Raw genomic sequence first — 27,075 nt, forward strand, 5'->3', positions numbered from 1 at the left:
CGTGTAAAATGTAGTCTTTAAAGCCCAGGATTAAATCCCACTATCACAAAATCCTGGTTTAGATTTATCTGGACTATCCTAGACTAGCCAGCTTTGCTTTTGACATTTGAAGGCTGAGGGAACAAAAATATTTTCTATTGGAGAAGCGGAAGTAACCACATTAAATATCTGGCCAAATATGAACATTGAAGGTTCTGTACATCAGCGATGTTTGGCAGAATAGAGACTGTTAAGTGATGATTCCTGAATGCCTCTCTGCTGGCTAAAAATCCAACCCCGCCTAGAGAGAAAGTAGCACAATTCTAATCTGCACTTATCTGGGGCCTTCCACCCAAGTGCTTTACAAACACTCAGGGATTTAGACTCATGCCCCTCCTATTAACCCTCTAATACACTTGGGGAAACTGAGGCACAGAGTAGGTAACTGACTTGCTCAATGCCAAGTAGTGAGTCTCTGGGAGAGCTGGGAATAGACTAGTCCTGATTCCGTGTGCCACATCTTAAGTAACATGCCAATCCTTTGTTCTTGTGCACTCAGTCTGTCAGCCTGGCACAGAAAGGGATGGGGGCTTGTCATTCTAAGGCTTGGTCTCTGCAAGAAACTTTCACTGGGCAAGACCAGCTGCAAAGAAATCACCTCAGCGTGAAGCAGAAAATCCTGGTTATCTGTTAAAATCACTAGGCCTTTGATTTGGGGATGTATTGCCAGTTTCTTGAGAGTAAAAGATTTGAGAGTTAGGAGTTAAAGAGAACCAAGCATTCTCACATGCAGGCAGGGAGAGTTACTCCTTCATTTTGTGTGTTTAATGGTGTAGACTACAGCTGGGCAAAAAAACCAAAAACACCCGAACCCATAATAAATAACCTATTTGAGTCATGTTGCCTATTTGAAAAGGGCCTGTGAAGAGAGTGCAGTTATTCACTAGTTGAAGATACTCACAAAATATCTGTTTAGAATTCTTAGTTTGTAGCAAGTTATATCTTAATCTGGATTTCTCCTGCAAGTGAAGAGCTGCAAACCCTGGCTGGCTTCCCCCTCCCACTCCCTACACCACAACCCCCTGCCAAAATGGGGAGCATGGAAAGTACACAAGCTGGAGATCACTGTGCTTCACATGTTAGTCTTCCAGTTGCTATCTTAGGAGTTAATAAGGTCCCTTGCATCTTATCTGCTACTGTGGCCAACACTGTCTTAGTGGAAGGCTGTCATCTAGGAGCATGGGTGTGTCAGTGGAGTGGGGAATGGGTTTCGGGTGGCGAGCTGTGCCAAGTGTGTTACCACCCTGGTTTTAATCTGCCCCAGCCTGAACAAAGAGAGATGTTGGGTCAGTACGTGGAGATGCTTGGCTGTTACACTAGGGCTGCATGGCTGGCAGGGTTCATTCATGGCTGTAACTGCAGCCAGGGCCTGATCCGCCTTCTGCTAAAATCAATAGGAGTCTTTCCATTGCCTTAGTGGGAGTTGAATCAGGTCATCTGCAAATGCCAGGGGACTACAGTATGTGCCAGTTTTGTGGCAGAGGAGGGTGGGGTGGGGTGGGGAGGGCACTCACCGTTCTGCCTGCTTCATTATTGTGTCTGTTCATGGCTGATCGGGCATCCGGACGGTTCTCTCGGGCATCTGCAAACTCCCGGGAAACCAGAACGCCAAAGTCGGCATCCTCACTGCAGCCCCCCCATTTCCAGCCATCGCCTGGGGGTCCCTTGTGGTGTGAGTCGCAGCCGCAGATGGTGGAGGTGCCCTCAGCACAGGAGCGGGTGACAGCGAAGGCCACGCCGGCTGAAGCAATGGCGTGGACAAAGGCGGACTCTCGCGTAGCTGTGAAGAGACAGGATTTCTGTTTGCCAGAGACCGGGAATCGGCGACAGGGGATGGATCACTAGATCATTCCCTGTTCTGTTCATTCCTTCTGGGGCACGTGGCACTGGCCACTGTCGGAAGACAGGCTACTGGGCTAGATGGGCCTTTGGTCTGACCCAGTACGGTCGCTTTTATGCTCATGTCCATGGGATTATGTGCTAGGTTAATGTTTAGCCGCTTCCCTTCCCCAGGTACCCACCAACTTCTGTGAATCTTTTTAAAAAGGTTATTTATTAATTTAAAAAAAAATCCCAAAACCGAGTAGTTCCCTAATGAGCAAGACCTAGAGCCGGGGCATAGACACAGTTCTTGATGTATACCGGGCAAGGGGGACATTGTGTTGAAGTCGGGTGATTCTATTCCTGCTGTGTATGGCATTGGTGAGACTGATACGGGAACACTGTCTAATTATGGTGTCCGCACTTCAAAAAGATAAAAGTCAAACTGGAAAGGGTTCAGGAAAGAGCAACAAGAATGATTCATGGGCTGGAACAAGGTGCCTTTCAGGAAGACATTAAAGGTGCTCAGCCTCTCTAATTAAGCCAAGAAAAGGTTAAAAGTTGCCTTTATCATGGTCTATGCATATATATAAAAACAGGGAAAAGCTGTCTGATGATCAGGACAAAGGTATAACAAGATCTAATGGCTGGAAGCTGAATCTAAACATCCAGACTAGAAATAAAGTTCAGTTTTTTTAATGGTGAGAGTGAGTAATCATTGAAACAGCTTCCCTAGAGTGCAGTTTTCCCCATCTCTTGCAGTCTTTAAACCCAGCCTGCTTGTCTTACAAGATGCTCTCTAACTCAACCAGATGTTCCGGGCTCCATGCAGGGGTCACTTGGTGACATTCTCTGGCTGGGGTGATGCAGAAAGTGAAACTAGATCATAGGTGGGTAGATTCCAAGGCCAAAAAGGTCCATTGTGCTCATCTAGTCTGACCTCCTGCGTAGCACAGGCTGGAGAACTGCTCCCAAATAACCCCTAGAGCAGATCAGTTAGAAAAACAACCAGTCTGGATTTAAAAATGGTCAGGGATGGAGAATGGTCCCTTCCAGCCTTAAAATCTCTGAATCGGAGAAAGGGAATATGGCTGAGGGGCTTCCTGGCAGAACAGCTCCTCACCAGCCAGTCCCTCCTTGTGTTTGATTCAAATCTCAAACCTCACATTCAGGGAAATGAATCACTACAACAAAGGAGCTACAAGGGAAACCGCTTCCCCGAATCAGAGCATGGGAGAAACCGGAGGGCCTGGAAAACAAGCCAAAGAGAAGCAATCTTCATATTCTGGGCATTCCACTGGGTTTCAAAAGTAGAACTCCCCTGGCTTTGCTTCCATGAATGCTCCCAGAGATTGAGAGCGAAGAGTTGAACAAGGCAGGAAAAATCGACCTCTGGCCCCCCTAGAAGGGATCAATGGCAAGAAAAGGTCCGATTGCAGCACTCTGGAAGACACATAATGGGGATGAGGCAGTGATGGCTGCAGGGACCACCACACAGGATGGGGAAGTCAGGCCCAGCTGCCTCTGCCTCAGTGTGTGACCCTCTCTGGCTCATCTTGCCCCGGCGTAGCGGGTACGGGGGGGGACCAGTTCGCTGCAAGCCTGTCAGGTCGTTGCTGAGCTGTTCGTTCTCATTCCCTGAACCTCAGCCGCAGCACAGGAGCTCCAGCGAGTCGCCGTTCTTCACCCTGCTGCAGTTCTCAGTGACAGGCTTCTTTTCCGTGCACCGCACCTTGGAAGTGCTCAGACTCTGCCGCCTGCAGAGACCGGCAGCCATGTTGTGCTCTGTTCTTCGCAGGTTGGTAGGAGGAGCTCGATGCATGCTCTCCAGCCCGTGGGAATTTTACTGTTTGGGTTTATTTTGAATTCAGGCTGAACGTCTGTTTTCTTGTGTCTAACTCGGCAAGCACTGCAGAGTGCTGAAAATACACGGGGTCATCTTTCACTGTGCACAATCGAGCCCTTTAAAGAGAAACCAAAGCATGCTGCCTTCAGACTGGACAAGAACATGCCATTTTCTTCTGTAATTATAGAGGTGTCCTGCCCAGACAGTAATTTATGTATCAGCAAGTTTATTAGAAACAAAATTCACTTGGCTAAGTTGTGCTCAGGCACATGGAGGGAACTTGACGAGCTGGAGGGTTTGATTTCCGAGGGAAGAATGAAAAGCTCTAGCTGAGCTAGGGGATTGAGGGGGTGAGTCTAATCATCTGCAAGAATGGAGAGGAATTAGTCATGGCACACATGGGAGAATATAGGTGCAATGAGTCTGCTAAGCAGGGGCCTACCATTCCCATCAACCCACTTGGGGTGGGGGAGAGACATGGAGGCACATCCCTCTCCCAGGTGAGGGAGCAGAAATTCTGTGGAAGGCCTTGATCCAAAAAGAAACATTGCAGTCGGGGACGTGGTGGTAGCTTGAAAGCCAGGAACAGCCAGGAGGCAAGGCACTTGGTAACCGTCAGGGAGAGAGCTCAGAGCAGGCTGTGACTGACGGACATTGCAGCCAGGAGCAGGTCGAGGCAGGACTTGTGGGGAAGCAACGGAGATTGGGCAGGGAGCCAGTGCAGAGAGGCCCCAGCAAGATACGTCACTGACCGATCCTGGCCTGGAACCCTGCCTGCGCCCAGAGCAATGGAGTGCAGAGGGCAACCCTCGCTGGACTGTTAATGTTGATTTTTGATAAGTCTTGAAACAGTGGGGAACTTCCAGAAGACTGGAAGAAGGCTAATAATACGCCAATATTTAAAAAGGTGAAACCTGATGACCAGGATAATTATAGGCTTATCATTCTGACACCTATCCCAAGTAAGGTAATGGAGTGGCTGATATGTGACTTGATTAATAAAGAAGTAAAGGAGGGTAGTATAATTAAAGCCAATTAATATGAGTTTATGGAAAATAATCCTGCCACCCTAATTTGATATACTTTCTGATGAAATTACAAGTTTTGTTGATGAAGGTAATAGTGTTGATGCAACAAAATTAGATTTAGTAAGATGTTTCACTTAGTACCACACAACATTTTGATTAAAAACACTAGAATACAAAATGAACATGGCACATATTAAATGAATTATAAACTGGTTAACTGAAGGGTCTCAAAGTGTAATTGGAAACAGAGAATCATCTTCCAGCAGGTGTGTTTCTAGTGGGGGTCCCACTAGATTCTTTGGCCCTATGCTATTTAACATTTTTATCCATGACCTGGAAGAAAACAAAAATTACCACTGATAAAGTTTGCAGAGGACACAAAAAATGGGGAAGTGGTAAATACTGAAGAGGACTGGTCACTGATTCAGAGTGATCTGAACACTTGATATGCTTGGGCATAAGCAAAACATATGCATTTTAATAGATCTAAATTTACACTTCTAGGAACAAAGACTGTCAGCCAAACTTACAGGTGGGGGATGCTATCCTGGGAAGCAGCGACTCTGAAAAGGGTTGCGGGTTGTAGTGGCCAATTACATTTTGAGACCGATCAGTTAGCCAGTGAAGCTGTTGCCAGCCGTTGGATGTATATATGGGAATTCTGAGGGCTAGAGAGGTTATTTTACCTCTATTTGGTTCTGTCAATGGCTGCTGGGATACTGCGTCCAGTCCTGGTGCCCACAGTTCAAGACGGATGGTGATAAATTGGAGAGGGTTCAGAGAAGAATTATTAAAGGTACTGTGCCTTATAGTGATAAGGAGTGCAATCTTTAGCTCAGCAAAGAGACGGTTAAGGGGTGACTTGATCCTTTTCTGCGGAAAAGGACCTAGGCGTGACAGTGGACGAGAAGCTGGATATGAGTCAACAGTGTGCCCTTGTTGCCAAGAAGGCCAATGGCATTTTGGGATGTATAAGTAGGGGCATAGCCAGCAGATTAAGGGACATGATCTTTCCCCTCTATTCGACATTGGTGAGCCCTCATCTGGAGTACTGTGTCCAGTTTTGGGCCCCACACTACAAGAAGGATGTGGAAAAATTGGAGAGAGTCCAGCGAAGGGCAACAAAAATGATTAGGGGTCTGGAACACGTGACTTATGAGGAGAGGCTGAGGGAACTGGAATTGTTTAGTCTGCGGAAGAGAAGAATGAGGGGGGATTTGATAGCTGCTTTCAACTACCTGAGAGGTGGTTCCCAAGAGGATGGATCTAGACTGTTCTCAGTGGTAACAGATGACAGGATAAGGAGTAATGGTCTCAAGTTGCAGTGGGGGAGGTTTAGGTTGGATATATGAGGAAAAACTTTTTCACTAGGAGGGTGGTGAAACACTGGAATGCATTACCTAGGGAGGTGGTAGAATCTCCTTCCTTAGAAGTTTTTAAGGTCAGGCTTGACAAAGCCCTGGCTGGGATGATTTAATTGGGGATTGGTCCTGCTTTGAGCAGGGGGTTGGACTAGATGACCTCCTGAGGTCCCTTCCAACCCTGATATTCTATGATTCTATGATTCAGTCTATAAGTATCTACATAGGGAACAAAGATTTCATAAGGGGCTTTTCAATCTAGCAGAGACAGGTCTAACACGATCCAATTGCTGGAAGCTGAAGCTAGACAAATGGAAACTGGAAATGTGTAAATTTTTAAGGATAATTAACCATTTGGACAACTTACCAGGGGCTGTGGTAGAGGCTCCATCACTGGCGATTTTAAAATCAGTATTGGATTTGTTTTAAAAGACAAACTCTAGTTCAAATAGGAATTATCGGGGGGGAGGGGGGAGTTCTCTGGCCTGTGCTATACAGGAGTTCAGATGAGATGATCACACTGGTCCCTTCTGGCCTTGGAATCTATGAATCTGGTTGGCAAGGAGTTAAGAGGCAGTTGCCCTAGGTATGAGATCTCCTTAGTGAGTAGAAATGAACACTCCTGATGACTGAAATGTTCCCCTGAGCCCCAAGAGTGGAAGGTCAGTGCAAGTGGGAGATGCGGTGCCCCATCTTCTTCCCCAGAGCGTATACTAGGCATGGTCAGTGCTGGGCCAGCTGGCTCAACCATTATGAACAAGCTGCTTGAATAACTAGCTGGGAAGAGGTTGCCAAGCTGGATTTTCTTGGCCTGCTGCTCCAAAGTAAAAGTGTTTGAAGGACTGGCGTGTTTGAAGGACTGGCCTGTGATACCCCAGGGGAATGTGCCTCTGTCAAGGATGTTCCACAGTGGTCTCTGCATCGGACCACAGACCCTGAGTTGAACTGAGCAGCCTTCAACAACTGGTGACAAGAAAAAGGGGAATCTGTCAGCAATTTTGGCTATTTCCTCTGGCACCGGGCCACCAAGGCGATCCTGGACTATGACAACCAAATGCAGGATTTACTGGCCAGGGACCAACTTATGACATGCAGCTGGGGGAGAAATCTGGATAGTTCTTTGTAAGGAGAAACCGAATGGGCTGGAAGAGGCCATCAGGATTGCTGTGGAGCTAGAACTAGCCGTAGAGGCTGCAGAAGAGCAGGGCCTAGCCCCGAGGGCACCGGTGTGCAAGGCTGAACTAGAAGACAGTACAGCTAGAGGAAAGATACGGGACTCAGCCCTCCAAGAACTAACTGAGGCCATGAGCGTGAAGCCACGTGCCGTTAACAGAAAGGGAGCCCTGTAATCCAGCACGAACCAATGGGGGGCGGAGGGAGAGAGAGGGAGGGACGCAGGAAGCCACAGAACTTTGCAAGACCCTGAAAGTTCCCATAGGAGGTCCTGGGCGGATCTACGATGCTGGAGGTTGGCATCACAGGCACTTCCTACCCACAGCAGGGTAACACCTGCAGGCAAGACATCTACCAAGGACAGGAGCCAAGGGACAGTGGTCCCCAGGGGATTGGCACAGCACCTAGCACAACAGTGCCCTGGGCTGGGTTGGGGCCACTGGCTGCTGCTGGACCACCAATAATACCTACGCGGTTCTGATCCTATGCAGCCGACGAGGGCAGTGACAACAGCTCACTAACGCTTAACCAATGCGTTATCCTACGTGGCCCCTCTCTAGTGCCTCCCCACCAGGGCTCTCCACACCGTGCTTGCAGCTGCAAAGAATGCAGGAAAAATGCACCATGGCAAGGAAGCCGGCCGTGACTCAGAGGTTGAGATTTTGCATGTGTGACACTATGCAGCACAAAACAGAAAAAATAAATGGCTTGTAAAAGTCAGACAAGCACCAGATGCAAAGAAAAGTCAGCAGCACCCAAATAGACAGTGGGGCGTGTTCCAGGACAGGCCTGGCATCAGGGTGCTCATGTAGCATGTTCTAGGCCTGGGCCTGGCGTCAGGATGCTCCTGGGGCGTGTTCCAGGGCAGGCCTGGTGTCAGACTGCTCATGAGGCACGTTCCAGGGCAGAACTGCTCAGTTTTTCATCGTGTCTATCACAGTTTAATGGAGATTGTGAGGCAGACCCCTCCTCTCAAAATCACAATTGCTCAATATGCCCGTGGGCACTACAGCAGTTAAGTGGAAAAGCGACACTAACAACGTGCTGAGAGTATGTTAGTTCACATTTCAATAAAATGTAGCAGAGGGAAGCAAGGAGGTGGTGGCAGAACTGAGTGATTTGCAAAGAACTGGCTGGTCACTGTTGGGAACCTTGGCCCTTGTGGATCGAGCCCTGGATTTTAGGTGTTCAGTTCTTAAATTCTAATCCTAACTGTGAGGCGGATGCCTCCTCTGGCCTTAGGCAAGTCATGCCACCCACCTTTGCCTCAGTTTTCCTCACAGTGAAGGGGGGATGATAGTAACTCACTTTGTGGTGGGGCAGTGAGAACCGATAAGATTATTTGTATAGCATTGTGGAAAGCTTGCTGATTACACAGAACAAAAAACTTTTTATCAAACCATGTTTTAATCCTTGTGAACAGCAGGGCTCGAACCATAGTGCTGTTATGGCAAGAGTCAGTCAATAGATGTCACTGTTATACCTAGTCTTACTTTTAGTTCTTTTTCTTGGTTTGTGAGCAAGTGTTTAGTCTTTAAAGAAATGCTGTTGTGTTTTAAGTTTTGTTCTGTAGTTGACCTTTGGGAGAAACTCTGGCAGACAGCAGAGTTTGTTCTCTGCTTTATTCTCTATATTTGGGGGCAATTCCTGGTACAGAGTAGCTTCATGGGGACTGGGCATTGATATGCAGTCTGGGATTTCTGGAAGAGGGGGTGTACTACGTGCTGTTTGGGACTGTTTCTGTCCCAAGACTGGTGCATAGGAATAAATAAAGCAATTTACACTAAGGATATTCCCAAACTCCATGTCCCTGATTTGTCCGCCATTGGGAAGCCAACCAGCAAGGCCCCAGATTTGTACTAGCTCTCGGCAGAGGGGCACCAGTATTAATAAAAGTCACTTTGCTCCTGTGGTTCATAGAAGTCAGATTCTAGCTTATGCTGTGGGTCTAGACTGTGCTCCAGCAATTCAGTTCATTGTCTAGTATTCTATCCAGTCCATTCTGAAAGTCTCAGGGTGGTATTTTTGAAGTGGTCAGCTTTGCTCTAGTTCTGCTCTAGAGCCATATAAATACAAAGAAAACAAGGAAACAAGGAAAGAAGAAGTGGGACCACTAAGCACGGAGGATGGGGTGAAGAGTAAAGATAATCTAGGCCTGACCCAACACCTCAACAAATATTTTTCTTCAGTTTTTAATAAGGGCAATGAGGAGCTTAGGGATAGTAGCAGGGTGGCTATGACGACATGGAAGTAGAAATTACCACATCAGAGGTGGAAGTCAAACTCAAACAGCTTAATGGGGCTAAAGCAGGGAGCGGGGGGCAAGATAATCTCCATTCAAAAATATTAAAGGAACTGACTCATGAAATTGCTGGCCCAATAGCAAGGATTTTTAATGAATCCATAAAGTTGGGTAGCCGTGTTAGTCTGTAGCCACAAAAACAACGAGGAGTCCGGTGGCACCTTAAAGACTAACAGATGTATTTGGGCATAAGCTTTCGTGGGTAAAAACTGACGCATCTGAAGAAGTGGGTTTTTTACCCACGAAAGCTTATGCCCAAATACATCTGTTAGTCTTTAAGGTGCCACCGGACTCCTTGTTGGTTTTTTTTAAACTTGGGAGTTGTACCCTGTGACTGGAGAATTGCTAATATAGAACCTATTATTAAGAAAGACAAAAAAGTGATCAGAGAAACTACAAGCCCATTAGTTTGATCTCAATTGTATGCAAGGTCTTGGAACAAATTTTGAAAGCGAAAGTAGTTAAGGACAGAGAGATAAATGGTAATTGGAGTAAAATTCCGCCTGGCTTTATAAAAGCTAGATTGCGCCAGACCAACCTGATCGCCGCCTTTTAGAAGATAACTGATTTTTTAGACAAGGGAATGTCTAAAGGTCTAATCTACCTGGATTTCAGTAATGCAGGTAGATTAGATCTATTCCACATGGGGAATAATTAGTGAAATTGGAGAAGATGGGGATTAATATGAGAATTGAGAGGTGGATAAAGAACTGGTTAAAAGAGAGACTACAACGGGTCACACTGACAGGTGAACTGTCAGGTGGGAGGGCTCTTACTAGTGGAGTTCCTCAGGGACTGTTCTTGGGACCAACCTTATTTAACATTCTCATTAACGACCTTTGCACAGAAAGTGGGAATGTGCTAATAAAGTTTGCAGATGACACAAAGTTGGGAGGTATCGCCAGTACAGAGGGGGACTGGAATAGCAAACAAAAAAGTTGGATGACCTTGAAAACTGGAGTTTATAGAAATGGGATGAAATTTAATAGTGCAGAGTGCAGGGTCATGCACGTAGAGACTAACAACAAGGATTTTTGCTATAAACTGGGAACTTATCAGTTGGAAGTGACAGAGGAGGTGAAAGACTTGGGTATATTAGTTGATCGCAGGATGACTGTGATGTGGCCATGAAAAGGTTAATGCAATCCTAGGATGTACCAGGCGAGGTATTTCCGGTAGAGATAGGAAAGTGTTATTTCTATTGTACAAGGCACTGGTGAGACCTTATCTGGAACACTGTGTGCAGTTCTGGTCTCCCATGTTTAAGAAAAAGGAATTCAGACTGGAACAGGTGCAGAGAAGGGCCGCTAGGATGATCTGAGGAATGGAAAACCTACCTCAAGGAGTTTGCAATGTTTAGCCTAACCAAACAAAGGCTGAGGGGAGATCCGATTGTTCTCTATAAATACATCAGAGGGACAAATACCAGGCAGGGAGAGGAGTTATTTAAGTTAAGTGCCAATGTGGATATAAACTGGCCATCAATAAGTTTAGGCTTGAAACTAGACAAAGGTTTCCAACCATCAGAGTAGTGAAGTTCTGGAACAGCCTCCCAAGGGTAACAGTGGGGTCAAAAACCCCAACTGGTTTCAAGAGTGAACTTGATAAATTTATGGAGGGGATGGTCTGATGAGGTTGTCTGCAACTTCTCATAGTAAATATCTCTGACGGCTGGTGATGAGACAATAGATGGAGAGAGCTCTGAGTTACTACAGAGAATTCTTTCCCGCATGTCTGGCTGGTGGGTCTCGCCCACGTGCTCAGGATCTAATTGATTGCTATATTTGGGGAAGGGAAGGAATCTTCCCCTAGATCAGATTAGCAGAGACCCTTGGCATTTTTTATTTTGCTTTTTGTTTTGCCTTCCTGTGCAGCATGGGGTACAGGTCACTTGCAGGTTTAAACTAGTGTAAATGGTGGATTCTCCATAACTTGAAGCCTTTAAGTTATGGCCACAGGAGTGGGTGGGTGGGTGAGGTTCTGTGGCCTGTGACATGCAGGAGGTGGGATTGGATGATCACAATGGTCTCTTCTGGCCTTACAGTCTATCAGTCTAAGTAACCAAGTCAGGGATACCTGGGTTGTAGCTGGATCCTCCGACTCATTTAACTAGTCTCGATGGGACCTAAAATGATTCCTTAACATTTTTCTTGCATGTGTGGCTAGGAAGGAGACAAAGGAGATGTGGTAGAACTCAGCTGGGTTACTTTTTATTTAAATGTAGACATGACCTTATGGTGACCAGCAAAAGGGGAACCTGCCTTGTGACTTCTCTCTCTCTCTGAACCAAAGGTTTCAGACATCAGTCCCCCTGAGAAGGGTTTGCTCTACACTTCCCCCCATCCCAGTCAGCTCTTGTCTAACCTGTGTTTGCTAAATACAATCCTCCCGGTCAGGCTGGGAAATCCCTATTGATGGCTCTCTGCCATCTCTGCAACCCCCACCTCTATGGATGACCAGAGCATCAATAGGTTTATTGCACCAGATCTGACCGTGCAAGCCGAGTGAGGGGGCAAGAATTTGTATTTAGATGATTTGTAACTGTAACTCACCAGCTGAGGAAAGAAGCCGGTCTGTCTGGAATGGGATTCAGGAGACAGGGTCATTTTCTGCCCCTGCTACAGCCTTCCTGCATGACCCTGGGTGAGTCACTTAGTACGTGCTTCGAAGCCCACAGGTGGCTCTGCTTCACATGGAGATAATAGTCCTGAGCCCTGTCACAGGCATGCTGAGAGGGGCTCAGCCTACAGTGATGGGGCCATATCAGTTCTGAGACGGAAACCCTTGGGAGAAAAGCTCCGTGGGGTTAAAGATTCCACTTGCCAGCCCCTGGGCACATGAATCATCCCCGAAGCCCTCCCGTTGGAACAAGGAAGAACAAACTTGGCATTCCTGCTATTCCGAAGGGAAAAGCAAGCTGGAAAGCATCAGCTCTACTTAAAGGCTGGCTATAGCCGCCCCAAGGGGAAAAAGTGGAGAGCACAAGCCTGATCAATGTTGTTTACTTTACAGGTCAGGTTTTAATCAGTGCAACACCCCCAGCTCGAACAACCTCCTGCCAAAAAAGTAAATGCTTTAAACTTGGGAGTGTCAGAGCCATGCACTTTTCTTGTCCATGGCAGGGGAGAGCACGTTAACCCTGGTCAGAACACACTTTCTGTAGATACAGGCAAGACTAAGCCATGCTCGACCACAGCCATGTTTACTCCGGGTGGTTTTTGTCCTGCAGCCCCAGAGCCAGTTTGGCAGGAGCCATGTTCAAACCCAGCAGGTCAATGGGGGAGTGAGAAGAGGCGCCGGGGCAGGGAAGGCCTGGCACTATAAATGAATCACTTGAAAATCTCCACTAGGTCTGCACAAGGCGTTGGGGAGAAATTTCCCAGCAGCGAAATGAGCAAGCGAAGTTCCCAGAACCAGGGAGGGGCCGGGAGGGAGGATTAGCCAGTGCTTGACAGTGCACCCCTGCGACTGTCTCCCCGCCAGGCCCGTTACCTGCTGGGCCACTCAATTTGCCATTGTTCCCTCGGTGTCACACTGTATTACCAGCATAATGCGGAAAGTTTCCGCCGTCCAATGTCCCCCCAGCACAGAGAGCTGGCATTCCCCGAGAGCCCCGCGTAGCAACGGGACAGTGTCCCCGGCCTGCCGTCCCCGTCCAATCCTGCCAGCCCGGCTGGGAAAGCCCTATTGATGGCTCTCCCCATCCCCCACCCCCAGATCCCAGTGGCTAAAGGGCGTGTGAATGGTGTAGCACTTTGAAACGACTCACTCACCCTGCCTCACAGTAGGGGAGGAAGCTTAGCTCTTTCTCATCAGTATAAGCTTATTTTGCTCTCTCCCTCTCTCTTTTCTCTCCCCCGCCTCTTAAGTCTCTTGAGTTGATATTGAGATGGCCCCGGGCCCCCTGATCCCATCCCATACACCCCTGTTTAGATGCAAATGACTGTGAGTGGCATTGCTGAGAAAAGCCGCAGGGTTATCTTGGTGCTGTTGGCCTTTTCGCAGCTGGTGTCCTGGGCTCTGTGCTTCCCCCCACTCAGCCAAAAGCACCAGGACGCCACGGTGCCCTGACTCCAGCTCCCTTCCACTGCGTCTGGCCACATGGTTCCCTTTCTGCTGCCAGCAGCCTGGCATTGCTAGCACGAGGTCTGGGGCTGCCTGGGGTAAGTGGGACCCTTGGTCACTGGGTGCACAGAGGGGACAGGGAGCAAATCCAGCCCCTGGCAAGGGGTGGCTGGGAGAAGAGCAGCCAGAGTTTCCACATTGGGCAGCAGAGGTGCTGGGGACCATGCTGGGGTGCTGAGCTTTTGTGAAAGGCTGACCCACGGTGTGTCAAAGGCCGGGGCCCACAGACAATGGGTGAGGTTGCTCTCCAGCTACCGTCTCAGCTGGTTCAAATAATCCTTTGGCCTTCCCTAGCACAGGCATCAGCCTCCCTTAGCAACATTACTGATGCCTTCCAGCCTCTCTGTGAGGTCAGGAAGCATTAACTGTCCCCATTTCACAGAGGGGAAACTGAGGCACCGAAGGGGCAATGACTTATTCAAAGGCTATGCAACAACTCAGTGGCAGATCTGGGAATGGGTTGCAGGAGCTCTGCCTCCTTAGTCCTCTGTTTCAATGCCTTGATCCGTTGTCTTCTCAGAAGCGACCAGATGAGGGGTTCTAGTCTTTGTGGGTAAGGGGGTGCCTCAGATCCCTGCTATTAACAGAGGCCTGAAGGGGACCCAGCTTAGCCCAGATGGAGTCTTGGAACAGGGAGGGGAGACTAAATAAGCAGCTTCCACGAAGGGGTCAGGCAGACCTTGCGGGCTGTGGCCAGGGGCTCTGGCGGGCAGTACCAGGCAGCACCTGTGTGTGGCTGGGGCAGACCCTGCCCTGGAGGCCAGGACTGGGAGTCCAAACCAGAGGGACTGAGGCATATAGCGTTAGGATCTGCACCTCTGGGCAAAATAAGGCAGCAGCTGTAGGACCCCCATGGCTCTGGCCAGGCTGCAGCTTTCCCTTGCCGTCACTCCAGCCCACGGGCCAGGTCTGCAGGCCCAGGGGGTGAGGAGGGGGTGTAGGCGTTCCTCCTCCTCCCCCAAAGCCGCTTTCACAGGGGGTGGTTCACTCCCCAGGGCACGGTCAGGGCACTGCTGCCCAAGCCTTTGGCCAAGCCCAGCTGAGCCTCCCGCTGTCCTGTTGTGCCAGGGGACAGCGGGCTGGGCTGACATGGGCACCGTGGGCCTGTGTGGGAAGAGCTGGACCGTGTTCACTGGCTCCCTTGGCAAGGCAGAGGACACCCTGCCCCCGAGACTCACGCATGGTCCGGCGGATTTCTGAGCCTAGCTGCAATCTGTCACCAGGGCAAACTCTCCCTCGCAGCAGGGACTTGCCTGGTGAGAGCCGCTGTCATGAGCAGACCTTCCCGCTACCCAGCCCAGCCAGACCATGCAGGGGCTGGGCGACCGCGGGCATGTCCCATCCCGTCTCTGTGCCCCCCTCTGTCTCCCCTCCCACCCCTTTGAGCTCCTTGGGCAGGGCCTCTCTCTCACCGTGTCTGTTCCGCGCCCGGCACGACAGGCCCTGATCGCAGCTTGCGCCTCTGCATGGTCCTGGAAGGCAGCCAAATGGAAGAAAGCCCCGCCCCAGCCTCAGCGGCCTCGTGGTTCCCTTACCTTTGTCCAGGACTGGCCCGAAGATGGCCAGGCTGTCATCAATGGTGGTGCAGTTCCAGCGCCGGCCTCGGAACTGGTGTTGACACTCCTGGATCCCCAGCTTCACCCCCTCGGCCACGCTGGGCATGATTTCTATATAGTTGCGGCAGAAGCGGAGCTGCTTGGGGACCAGCCCGGGGATGGAGCCGCACAGGATGGGCTGGGACCCCAGCGAGGTGTATTGCTGGCCTAACGCGAGGGACCTAGGAGGGGAAACAGCGAACATGTGCCGGCACTTGTGAATTTGTGCCACCACAGGGAGAAAGGCAGCTGGAATCCCCCACCCCCCCCCCCGGCCCAGACAGAGCTTCCCCAGGGCCTCACCAAACTTTCCTTAAACTCGCTACGTTTTTGAGAGGTAGCAAATGTCCAGCCAGGGTTAACTAGGCAAACAGGACAGGTGTCCTGGGTAATAGCCCTGCTCTGAGAAGTGCTGGGAGCCCCCAAGGCTGACCTGGGCCAGGAGCAATGAATTGCCAGGATGGCAGAGAAAGGTGAAGTCACTCGCACGCTGTCACAAGTGTTAGCAGAAGCAGCCTGGCTCCGTGGCCAGGGTGCTGGCTGAGCACTCTCCTCCCCAGCTCTGCTATTGCTTCACCATGTACCTGGGCTGAGGCCGACCCCCCTCCCCTGCCTTGCCCAGTTTGACAGTGAGCTTTGCCACAGACCGTGTCTTACGAGGCGCCCAGTGCAAGTGGGTTGTGAGCTTGGCTGGCGGGGTTGAGGTGCTGCTGGGATGCAAACAATACAAATCCATGCCAGAGCTGGGATAGGCCCAGGAGCCCTCACTCCATGTGCTAACAACCTGGCCCCATTGATTTGATTCAGTCAGCAACCCAGCGAGCTGGGATTTCCCAATGGGATCTGTCTGTTTGCACCAACAGAGCTGGACCTCCCAGAGAACTCCCAGTGGAGCAGCCCCCACCCGAGATCGGTTCTACGTGTTGGGAAGGGGGGCCTGGCGGATCAGCATTGCCCTTGTTCTCTTTTGGGTTGGGGGGTGGGTAGAGAGGAACGCTTTTGGGAAAGGTGCAGAGTGAAGCAGGCGCCTCCATCTGGAATCATTTTATGGGTGGGAGTAGGGAGGGAGGGCAGCTGTCATCCCCATGCGCACATAGCAATCACTTCACCCACTACTGCAAAGCATCCACCTCTGGCAGGAGGGCAGCAGCTGACCCTACTAAGGATCAAATGTGTGACCATCTGTGGATGCTGGATGGATTAAATGGGAATCAAAGGGCTGCAGGTCTCAGGAAGAGATTAGAGATGAGAACAGCTGAGGCCAGTGGGTTGAATTTTTGTGATGCAGACGGATGAGACAGGGTCTTCCCAAGTATGCTGCTACCTGGGCATGGGCCATGGAAAAGGACTCTGGCTGCCACTGCTGGAACCTGCGTCCACACCCAGACACTGGGGAAGACCAGTATTCTCCTGCTGGTCAGAGCCAGATGTGGAGCAGGCAACAGCACTATACTCTCCCCAGAATGCCCAAACCCTGCCCCAGAGCTGCCTTCCTCCTGCAGGCCTGGCCTCACTGGAGCGGGATGTTGCAGGGCGTGGCAGAGCCATGAGGGTCTGTGTTCAGGGCCCAGGCAGAGCTCACAGCACGAGGCTGTTGCTGCAGCAGGGAGCATCTTTTGGCACCACCAGGGCCAAGCCTTGAACAGAGGCACCATAGACTAGGGCTGACACTCGGGCAGGGCAGAGCCCCAAAGTCGACAGCTGATTCTGCAGCCTTGGGCAGGGTGTGAGGCCAGAAGCACTGGGTGGACATGTCAAACACCCCATTCTTACATCCGCAGTGCCCAGATAATGCACGCCGCCCTGTAAGCCCCAGCCACCCCCATCCTGTGCATTAACTGCATCACTGGGTGCCACGAGCAGATGTGGCTATGCTGTGCAGCACGAGTGCTGGACTACGCGGGGTGGGGCAAGGAGCCACTTTAATGCTCCGTATTCACTCAGCAGTCAGAGGGCCTTTTTCTACTGCTTCTCATGTTCTAAGTCCTCCCCTGCCAATGAGAGACCAAAGAGCTGTTGCAGATGGAGCTGCTGGGCCTATTGCATGCCACCCCCATGCACACCAGCCACCCCAAGCATTTTTCAAGCCCTGAGTCTAACAGCTGGGTGCAACTCTTGGCTCCGGGTCAGGCTGACCAGCCGGCTGGTGCCCCTGTTTCTCCCCACTGTGGTTGGGAAGCCCCAGGTATTGCTGGCTGCTCTCTCCGCCAATTCCACCCCACAGCACAGTGTTTCTAGGTTGGAAATCATCCATAATCCCTGATCCCGGTGACAGTGCTGGGCACAAAGGGCTGCTCCAGGCATCCCTGAGCCCCTTGTTGTCAGGCACACTGTGTCGCTGGGTCAGAAAGTGTCGCTGTGTGAGGGATGAGCTGACCTGCTGGTGCAGGATGAGCGAGATGCCAACCTATTGCATGCACACAATGTCCCTGCAACCACTTCCTTGGGTGAACCCCAGACCCGGTCACCACTGACCCTATGGAAGATGTTGCAAAGTCGATACATTAGAAGGTGCAAAAACATAGTACTTGTTATGAACGCTGCATAGAGTCCAGTGTGGAACTCATAACACACAGCTCCTAACATAAGGCAGAAGAGAAAGCGTGTGGACTGATTTACGGTGTTGCCAGCTTTAGTGTATCTCACAAGATCTGGTGTTGTTACGAAAAGCTCAGCTTTCATTAAAAGAGTCGTACGTATCTGTGGGATATGTTGCAGCAGTCAGAGTTGGAACTTGATCAAGATGTTGATATCCACTGCAGCAGTGCAAGCAAAGGAACAGCTACGGAATTGGAAAGCAGTAGAAAGAAAGGAAGCTATTCACCACACACAAAATAAAGGCAAGCACAGTGAAGTGGTCTGCAAGGAAGAGCAAACAAAGCCTGTATTATGGGGACAACAAAAACAGGAAAAAGGCAAATGTCCAGTTCATGATGCCACCAGTGCTTATTGCAAGAAGATAAATTGTTTTTTAACGAGCAGTGGAAACAGCCCTATAACGTACACTGGATGGGGAGTGACAATGGCACAGGAGATTGTCTGAGGCACCACGCCCTGTGCTGCGGCTGTGAAGACCAAAGGGGAAAAGTGGTTTGCACAACTAAATCCTCTAGCATCACCCAGGCCCCCGGCTAAGACAGGGGCTCTGCCTGCACCATACTGAGCTGCACTGATCACTGCAAAATTGTACAAGATAAATTCCCCAAACTGCTGAAGCAACTCCCAGCCAAAATTCAACAGCGGCCACCTAGTGCCCGGCGTGGGACGGGGCACGCTGACATGTCCATGCAAGGGCAAGCACCACAAACTAGACTTTGAAATAATTGAAACACCTCATGCCTCCACTCTCAGCGGAACTGAGAGAAAGGTAGGCTTTTGCAGGTGGCAGGTGATGCAGTGCTATACAATGCACTAGACAGCCCCAGTCATAGGCCTCAAAGGCACAAATACTCAAAATGGCCTATCTGGAAATCAACCTGGAGGTGACATCACCATCACAAGCACCATACAGAGTAGCAGCTCCTTGGAAGGACAAATCCCCTCCCCACTCCTGCTCACCACCCCCTGAGTATCCATCCAAGAAAGGCATTAGCCGTGTTTCCCCCAGCCTTGCACTGGGAGCTCCTGTTCAATTATTTGTCTGCTGTGAACCCTCTGTCCTTCTCAGAGTCCCTGGGTTCTGGGATACAGGCCTACCAATTTATAGGGCTGACCAGCATTCCTTTTGCTGGATTATAACTTTGCATTTGGCTGTATTAAAATGCATTTTGTTTAAATGAGCCCAGCTAACCAAGCAACTGAGATAGGTCTGTGTGACTGCCCTGTTCTCACCATTATTTACCACTCGCTCAGCCAATCTTTGCATTATTCACAATATTTATCAGCCGTGATTTCTTTATATTTACTTCCAGGTCACTGGTAAAAATGTTGAATAGTGTTAGGCCCATTTGATGATGATTCCCCATGGACAGCTACATTTTGAGTGCTGTCAATTAGCCAGTTCCTAATCCACTTAAAATGTGCTTTACGGATATTGTGCAGTGCTAGTTCTTAATCAAACTCTGACCCCTTACAAAAGTCTAATTATATTACATCTCCTCAGTTACCTTGAGCAACCAAACTTGCAGTCTTATCAGAGAATGAAATCAGGTTTGTTTGACAAGACCAATTTTCCATAAAACCATGCGGTTGTGTGGCAATAACTATGAAATGAGTTCACTTTGTCGCAACCCTCGCGCCCTGTTAAAGGCAATGCCAAAGAACGGGCTGGCTATAGAGCTAATTGTCGGAACTTCTCCGACGAGCTGATCCTACTGGTCCCTTCTGGCCTTGGACTCTACCAGCACAGAAATCTCCCGAGCCAAAGAGCAACTCTCAAAATAAAACCACACAAAGCAGACACATGAGCAAGTGACTTAAAAGACTATTAAATGAAACTTCATTAATGAACTTAAAAGACTACGAAATGAAATGATTCCGTTTCCATTATAGGAAGGGAGTTGTTACAAGAGTTCTAGCAGAGACATGTCTGCACACATGTAAATGGGTTACACAAAGTGTAGCATGCTCTGGGTTATAAGAATACATACGGCATTGTCTAAGTCAGTAGATTCATTCAGGTTCTAGTATATATGGTAAATGGCTTCTGGTGGGCAGCTCTTCTTGTGCCTTGGCTTCCAGCCCAGCATCTGGGCCTGTTTCCTGTATGTTCTGCTCTACTGTGGGAGAAGCAGAGGCTTGCCATGAGCTGAAAGCAGAGCCATAGGATTTTAGGGCTGGGGCCTTTTCCAGTGTAAGGATTGGTATTCAGTGGGCCTGAGCGTTAGTCCCAGTTTTGCCACTGATCTTCTGTGTTGTTGAGGCCTGCTTTCATCTCGCCTGTCTGCTGGACGCTAGCTCTTTGGGGCGGGCGCTGTGTGTTTTGTCCAGTCCCTGATGCAATAGGGCCTGACTCTGCTGGAGCCTCTTGGTGAAAGACAAGTTTTCTAAATGTAAGAGCAATGCGGAAGCACATGTGTGAGGAGCATGAATATCTGACCTATGAGTTCAGGCCCTGCTCTTTCCAGGTCAGGATGGAAACAGCGTCAAGCTTAGAGGACTAAAGTGGCTCCAGAGAAGGCGACATTCGGAGGGAGCAGGGGACTGTCAGTGAGGGTCTCTGGCAGAACGAAGCTCCTGAGCCAGAATTATTTTTTCTCTTTCAGAATTACACATTTTATAACATTAGGACCAGCTTTACAGACGGGCACAAGCAGAAACGAATGTGCCCAATTTACAGACGTATTGCTCTTGATTTGCTGATGTGTGACAGGTGTGTGCATATGCAACTCCAGGTTTATGTGCATCAAGAGTTGCACACCCGTACAACGGCACACACAGTTGTTTAACTCTGGCCCATGCTATTTTAGTGGAAGAAATGTGAAGTACTGACTGCTTCCTCCATCAGCGCACCTCACTCCTGCACTGCAGCACCTCAGTATTTCTGTCCTGGGACTCGTCAAAGCAGAGGCCCTCCACTGTCCTCAAGCCCATTGCATGGGAAATCTAGGGCTAGATCCACACACAGACATCGCCAGGCTAGAGCCATTCTCATGCTCACTGACTCTGGCCCAATGTTTCTTTCATTGTTTACCTTCCCACCTTTGGGAAGCTAGCCTTCATCTAGAGCCACCTGCACGGGTGTGTGTGTCTCTCACAAGCTCTCCTGTTGAAGTTGTTCCACTTTGTATAAGTGTTCATTGATCTTGGATTCCCCACCCCTCCAAGTCACAGAGTCCTTCTCAGTCTCTCTCTCAGGGCCCAAGGGTAGTTAACATAGCCCACGGTGGGGGCACTCATCTGGGCTGGCATCTGGGTCTGGTGCCTGCCGGGGCACTTCCAAACACCGGCCTCACCTGCCTTGGCTTCAGACCTTATCCCGAAGCCAGCCATTCCAGCATCCTTGCTGGAGGCTGACAGCTGCACTCTCTCCTGGGCCTTACTCAGCACTCCCATGTGTGGTTGGCTGTCACAGCCTCGAAATGGCACAGCCAAGCTGGCTGGGAGAATCACTTTCACCTTTGAGTGTCTGTGCATGAAAATATGGGCATGCAAGGTGTGGGTGAGAGATGAGGGCTTTGGTTGCATGGAGGTGGGTACGGGAAGTGTGTGTATGGAGGAGAGACAGAGAGTTCACGGGCATGTAAGGGATGGTAACACAGACCAGAGGAAATCCTCTCAATCCACTTTGGAAGAGCTGACACTCTCCGGCGAGCCCGTGACTCCCTTTGGTCCGATCCTAGCGAGCTAGTCACACAGGATCAGGAAGTCAGTCCCATTTCTGTTTTGGGGTGATGAGGCAGGATGACGGTGGGCTGGGTGCCCTGCACCTGACAGGGTATTCCATATCCATCTGGGGCCAAGTTTCCAAAACCTCACAGGAAATCATCACACCCAGACTCTCCCACCGCCATCACAGGCAGAAAGACTTCAAGGCAGGAACCCATTCTTTGCCTGGGGCAGAGGTGTTGGGGGTCCCACCTACATCTGTTTTGGTGTCCCCATCAGTGCCCTTGCCAGAGAGTTGCAGGGCTACAGCACAAATCCACAGGCACCATCTGGCCTGCTCCTTGACCAGAGTGGGGAAGAACAGTCATTGCATTAGCCTGAGAGCACTGGTTTCACGGGCTGGAGTGCTTCCCAAGATGCAGGCTAAGGCCATGTCTATATGGCCAGCCCGGTGAAGCTACAGCACACCAGCTTGCAGTGCAGTTATGTCCTGTGTGGACACTGCTACAGCCAGGGAATGTCCTGCAGTGTACCATGGGATGGCACGCCCAGTGTTGACATGGGATGGCAGTGCACTGCAAGTTGGGGTACTGGTGATTCTGGCTTGCCATGTAGACAACCCCTTAGATTGGGTAGGCCCAGCGTGGGGAGAAGCCTGGTTTGTGACGTCAGGAACTGGAAGGAAAGTCAGACCCTGACCATGAGATGGGAGTATGATAACGCTCTGAACACTGAGCCTCTTCATACACAACCGGAGGGATGGGGGAAGGGGGGCCGTGGGGGCAGACAGTCTTTGGTGGGTCTGGTTTCATTATTTTAGGTCATGTGTGATGCCCTGTTTGGGAAGATAAACACCACACGAGGAGAGATGGTTCCTTTCGAGGCAGGCTTGGCCTTCCCTGGGTGTCAGTGTAGTGCACGAGGCTGGTGGAGGAGGCTGTCCAGCTGGCACTTGACTAGAGCCAAAGAGTTTTCCAACAAACCCTTGATTTAAAAACCTTTTCAACGAAAGGTTTGGAAGTTTTTTTACTTTTCCATTTTTTGGATGGAAGAAACGAAAACTGGATTTTCTGCCATGAAACTGGAAAATTTCCATAAAACATTTTGAAAAGAAATGGAAGATTTTTGTTTCTTTCCAGAAGTCTTGCTGATCGTTCTGGAGCCAGGTCTAGAGCTGTTCGGAAAACGGTCAGAACAAAGTGAGGGAACCGGCTGTGTGAGAGTGAGGGCCAGGGGCGTGTCATGGCAGCGTCTGCAGGAGGGGGTAGAAGAGAGACTGTGTAACCCCAGACTGTTCAGCTCCGAGCAGATTAATCTCCCTCCCCCGTTCTGCTCTGCCGGGAATTGGGGTGGTCTCTAGGCCAGCCAGTGCAGCAGGCTGTGGATGCCGTCTCTGCACAATAGCAGCACCTTGTCCCTTGGGGCTGTCTTGCATTCCTCACATGGTTGCTTTTCCTTTCCTCCTCTGAAGAAGCTCCTCATCTAAAGGGCAAATACAGCTATGTCACATGCCTCTTTAACCCTGCTGTGCTGTTTCCCTCACTACCTCCTTAGAAAGTGTTTATAGTCTCAGCCCAGGAGCCCCCAAGCTCAGCTCCAATAGGGCTCAGCCCAGTGTCCAATCCAGCCAGGAATATGTGACTATGTGCATCAGGTAGTGCAGCTGAGTATGGTAGGGTTAGACTTCACCTCTTCCCGTTCAGTCAAGGAGGGCACACAGGCTAATTGCCATGCTGGAAGGGACAGGCCTATGGGCCATCTAGTCCAGTGTCCTGCATTTGACAGAGTTCATGCTGAGTGCTTCAGAGGAGTAGACCTATGATGCCACAATGAGAAGTTTCTTCCTACCCACCAGCTAGCAATCAACTCATGCCCAGAAGCATGAGGATTGATTTGCCAACAGCACTGGCCTAAGGTGCAGGAGACCAATGTCAATTCCTGGCTCTGCCACTATCCTGCTGGGTGATCTTGGGCAAGTTGCTAGGCTGTTCTTTGCCTCAGTTTCCCCATCTGTAAAATGGGGATAATGACACTGATCTCCTTTGTACTCTGCTGATGAAAAGTGCCAGGCATTTTTATTAGGTGCATAATGGCAGCCATGCTTTCCAATTGTGGGTGTACAGTCGTATTTGAAAATCTGAACCTCAGCACCACAGTCTGTCAGTGCAGGGCAGACTCTGTCTCTGCCTGAACACTTTGGGGGCCTTGTTGATGCCTCAATAATTAATATTGGGGCATCAGTGCAGCCATTGCATCGATGGCTAGTACAGTCCACATCGATGGAGTGGTACAGTCTATAGAGGGCCAGAGTTCTACACTCTCACCTGCCACCAACCATCTCTGTAATCTGGCTGTGCCTCAGTTTCCTCAGGAATGTTAATGTGGACTACCCAGAGGGGTAAGAAGGGCTGTGAGAATTAATTAGTAAATATTCAGGAAGAAGGTTGATGGTGAAATACATTCTGAAGTAGTATTACATACACATTGCTCTTGTCCTACAGCATCACTGGCTAGTGGCCTCACAAACATACCTGCCAGGTGTCACATGACACTCACACATTTTGCATTTTTGGCATGCATTCCCCCATAACAGGTAAATTGCCACAATCAACCAACCCTGCTCGATACAATACCTGGTAGTCTAGGGGAAGGGGCACTAAGAAGATCTGAGTGAATAATCGATTTTTCTGTTTGGGGCCTGAATTGAAAAAGAAATTTCCCCCTAAACCTTAATTTTTCATTGTTTTCTCACCCAAAACAAAAAACTAGGGGAAAAAATTAGTTTTGGATAAAAAAACAAAACCCCACCCAAATCAAAAAGAACAAAACAAAACACAAAACCAGTCTAAAACAACTTTTTGTTTTGTTTTTGATTGTCAAAGTGTTGTTTGAGCTGAAACAATTTTTGTCAGTTTTCCATATAGTTTCATTGTCAGGTGTTTCAGGTGGGTTTTTTTTTTTTAATAAATATGGCTAAATTTTTAAATGAAATGTTGTTTCTAAATGAAAAGTTGAAATGCTTACTTCTGAAATAGTTGATTTTTTCAGCTTAAGCTATTCACCAAATTCAACCTGAATTCACAAATAGTGTTGGGATCCCCAAAAAATATTTTTGGCAAATTTAGTAGTACTGAGCCACAAGCCAGAGCCTATGGATTTCAATCCTGTCATTCCTACTTACTGTTCTTCATGTTGTGTGTGTCCATCACAACTCCTATTAACCCGGGACTCATAGGGGGAGGTAACGACCATTCACTTAGTTTACAGATAAGATAACTGAGGGGCTGGACAAGGGCACTGGAGGCAGAGCTGGGAACAGAATGCAAGTCTGTCATATGAGAGCGAGCCAAGTCTGGTCTATTTTGCCACACTGCCTTTCCGATGAAAAGGGCTAAATTACGTGCTTGTCTAACCCATGTTAGCACAATGTGGCACTTTGTTCCTCTCTTCTGGCTAGACCACATACAGAGGTTTGTGATTATGAATTTGTAATGGCCTCCATGTTAACATGCATGGTCTTTCAGCTCAAATAGTAGAAGTTCATGGTTTTAAGATTCAGAGATCCTGGGTATGAAACCCAAAGATGACGCAAACATGGGCATTGTTACACTTGGCTATGCCATCTCTAATCACTAGACCATACTCTGCTGCCAGGGCCAGGAACAGAACCCGGGAATGCTGACAGCCAGCGTTCTAGGGCTACTTCACAAATAGATGTGTAACCCAGTGACAAAATGTGTTTAGTTTCTACCCTTTAAAAAAAATCTAGCTAAATTTTGAAACAAAATATAGTTTTGGAAATGCTGAAATGAGCCATTTAGATTTTTTCAAAATATTTTTTTTCCATTTTTTATTCAGCTGAAACTATTCACCAAATTCAGCCTGAATTTGTGAGTAGTTTTGGTCATCCTAAAGCTGCATTTTTTGGTGAATAAACTATTTAACCAAAACATTTCCCCCTCCAGCGAGAGGATGTCCCCCCAGGCTCAGGGTTGAGTTGTGCAAGCAGGACAGTGGGTGTGCACGTCCATGGGACACTCGCTCTGCTGCCGCGAGGTAGATAAACAGAGGGCTTCCCGCACCAGGGCTACATTAGCATGAGAGCCACAGAACATTTTTAAAGTCAGTTTGTTATATACAAATTAGCTAAACAATTTGCATGAAATGGCACATGGAGGTGCAAAAAATTGTCAGCCATGTGCAATGCGCCTCCTCTCTGCAGGTGCTCAGGTCGACTCCCAGTGAAGTCAGTGGTCAGGCTCCTACTGAAATCTTCATTTCCCTCCTTGTGTCAAGCTAGAGGAGCCTCCTACAAGCTTTGCGGGGCAGGAATTCACCCAGGAATTACTCCAATACCCCAATCAGCAGAGGACCAGTCCTACTGCTCCTCCAACATCAGTCCCCAAGTGACAGCTCAGGACTCACACATCCTGGGCTCATCAGGCTCTGGGCTACTGTGTCCCAGCAGGGCAACAGCAGCCTCCGCTCTCCGGCAGCCTTCTCTGGAATGGCGTGCCCTTCCCCCAAAGGCAGCAGGAAGTAGGGATGCCATTTCCTGCCAAGCAGGGCTCTGGAGGATGGAGGAGCCAGCTCCTTCTCTCTGCCCATCCCCTAGCCAAGGGAGTAGGGGCTGCACACCCTGCTTGCTCCTCAAACGTAGCTCACATGTCGAGGGATAGCTGTCACCATACAGAGCTGTGGGCATGGACTCTCCTCATGGGAGGATGACACAAGGCAGGATGGGAGGGAGGCAGTTAAATTGCATTAGGAAAATATTAAGGGTACAGATTAGGATGAGGGCCAAGCCCAAGTTCAGAAGGTGACGTGGAAGGTGATGTAAATTACATGCCAGGGACTGGGTGGAAGGGAATCTAATTTGTGTGAGGACATGGCCAGAGCATGCGGGAACGTGCTCTAACAGCACCTCGGCAGCGGCAGGATCACAGATGAATACGGTGTTACTATCCTGATCAACCTAATGTCAGGAAGCCAGCAACAAACGGGAAAGGATTCAAGGTGAGCAGATGGCGGACGGGATGGATTGGAGGGGATATTCGGAGAACTGACTAGGCGGCATCTAAGGACACTTCAGGAAAGCTGTGAGACCTGTGTACAAGAAGTTGAAGAAGGCAAACAGCGGATAGGAGTTTAATGTGTGCCAAGGGGGGAGAGCTGGTACCAATGGAATGAAATTGAACAAAGGAAAATTTAGGGCGGAAGATTTCCTGGCAATGAGCACTGTGAGGCCGCCGGAGTCTCTATCCTGGAGTCTCCCTTGCGTGGGACGTTTAAAGCACACAAGGATATCAGTGACCCAGGCTGTATTTTCCAGCTGTGCGTTCAATGGTTCTATGAAGCTGCCAAGGTAAACAGTGGAATTAAAAAACTCCTGATCATGGAAGCAAAAGTAATGGCCACTGATAAGAATTTGAGCTGCAATTTCTATTTTAGCTTGCTACCCTCCCCCATATAAAATGGGGATAAATCTACTGATGCACTGAAATGTTGAGCTTCCTTA

General features: G+C 49.3%; 1 protein-coding gene across 1 annotated transcript in view; it reads right to left on the reverse strand.

The window, feature by feature from the left end:
• Positions 1-27,075, reverse strand: part of WNT3 (Wnt family member 3) — an 84,042-nt gene that overhangs the window by 3,076 nt on the left and 53,891 nt on the right. Inside the window, exons 2-3 of the mRNA XM_073325937.2 lie at positions 15,231-15,472; positions 1,554-1,819 (exon numbers count right to left, since the gene is read on the reverse strand). Of these exons, the coding sequence (XP_073182038.1) occupies positions 1,554-1,819; positions 15,231-15,472 (508 nt within the window). The remainder of the gene's footprint in view (positions 1-1,553; positions 1,820-15,230; positions 15,473-27,075) is intronic.

This window comes from Lepidochelys kempii, chromosome 27 (assembly GCF_965140285.1).
Source record: "Lepidochelys kempii isolate rLepKem1 chromosome 27, rLepKem1.hap1, whole genome shotgun sequence".
Lineage (NCBI taxonomy): Eukaryota > Metazoa > Chordata > Testudines > Cheloniidae > Lepidochelys > Lepidochelys kempii.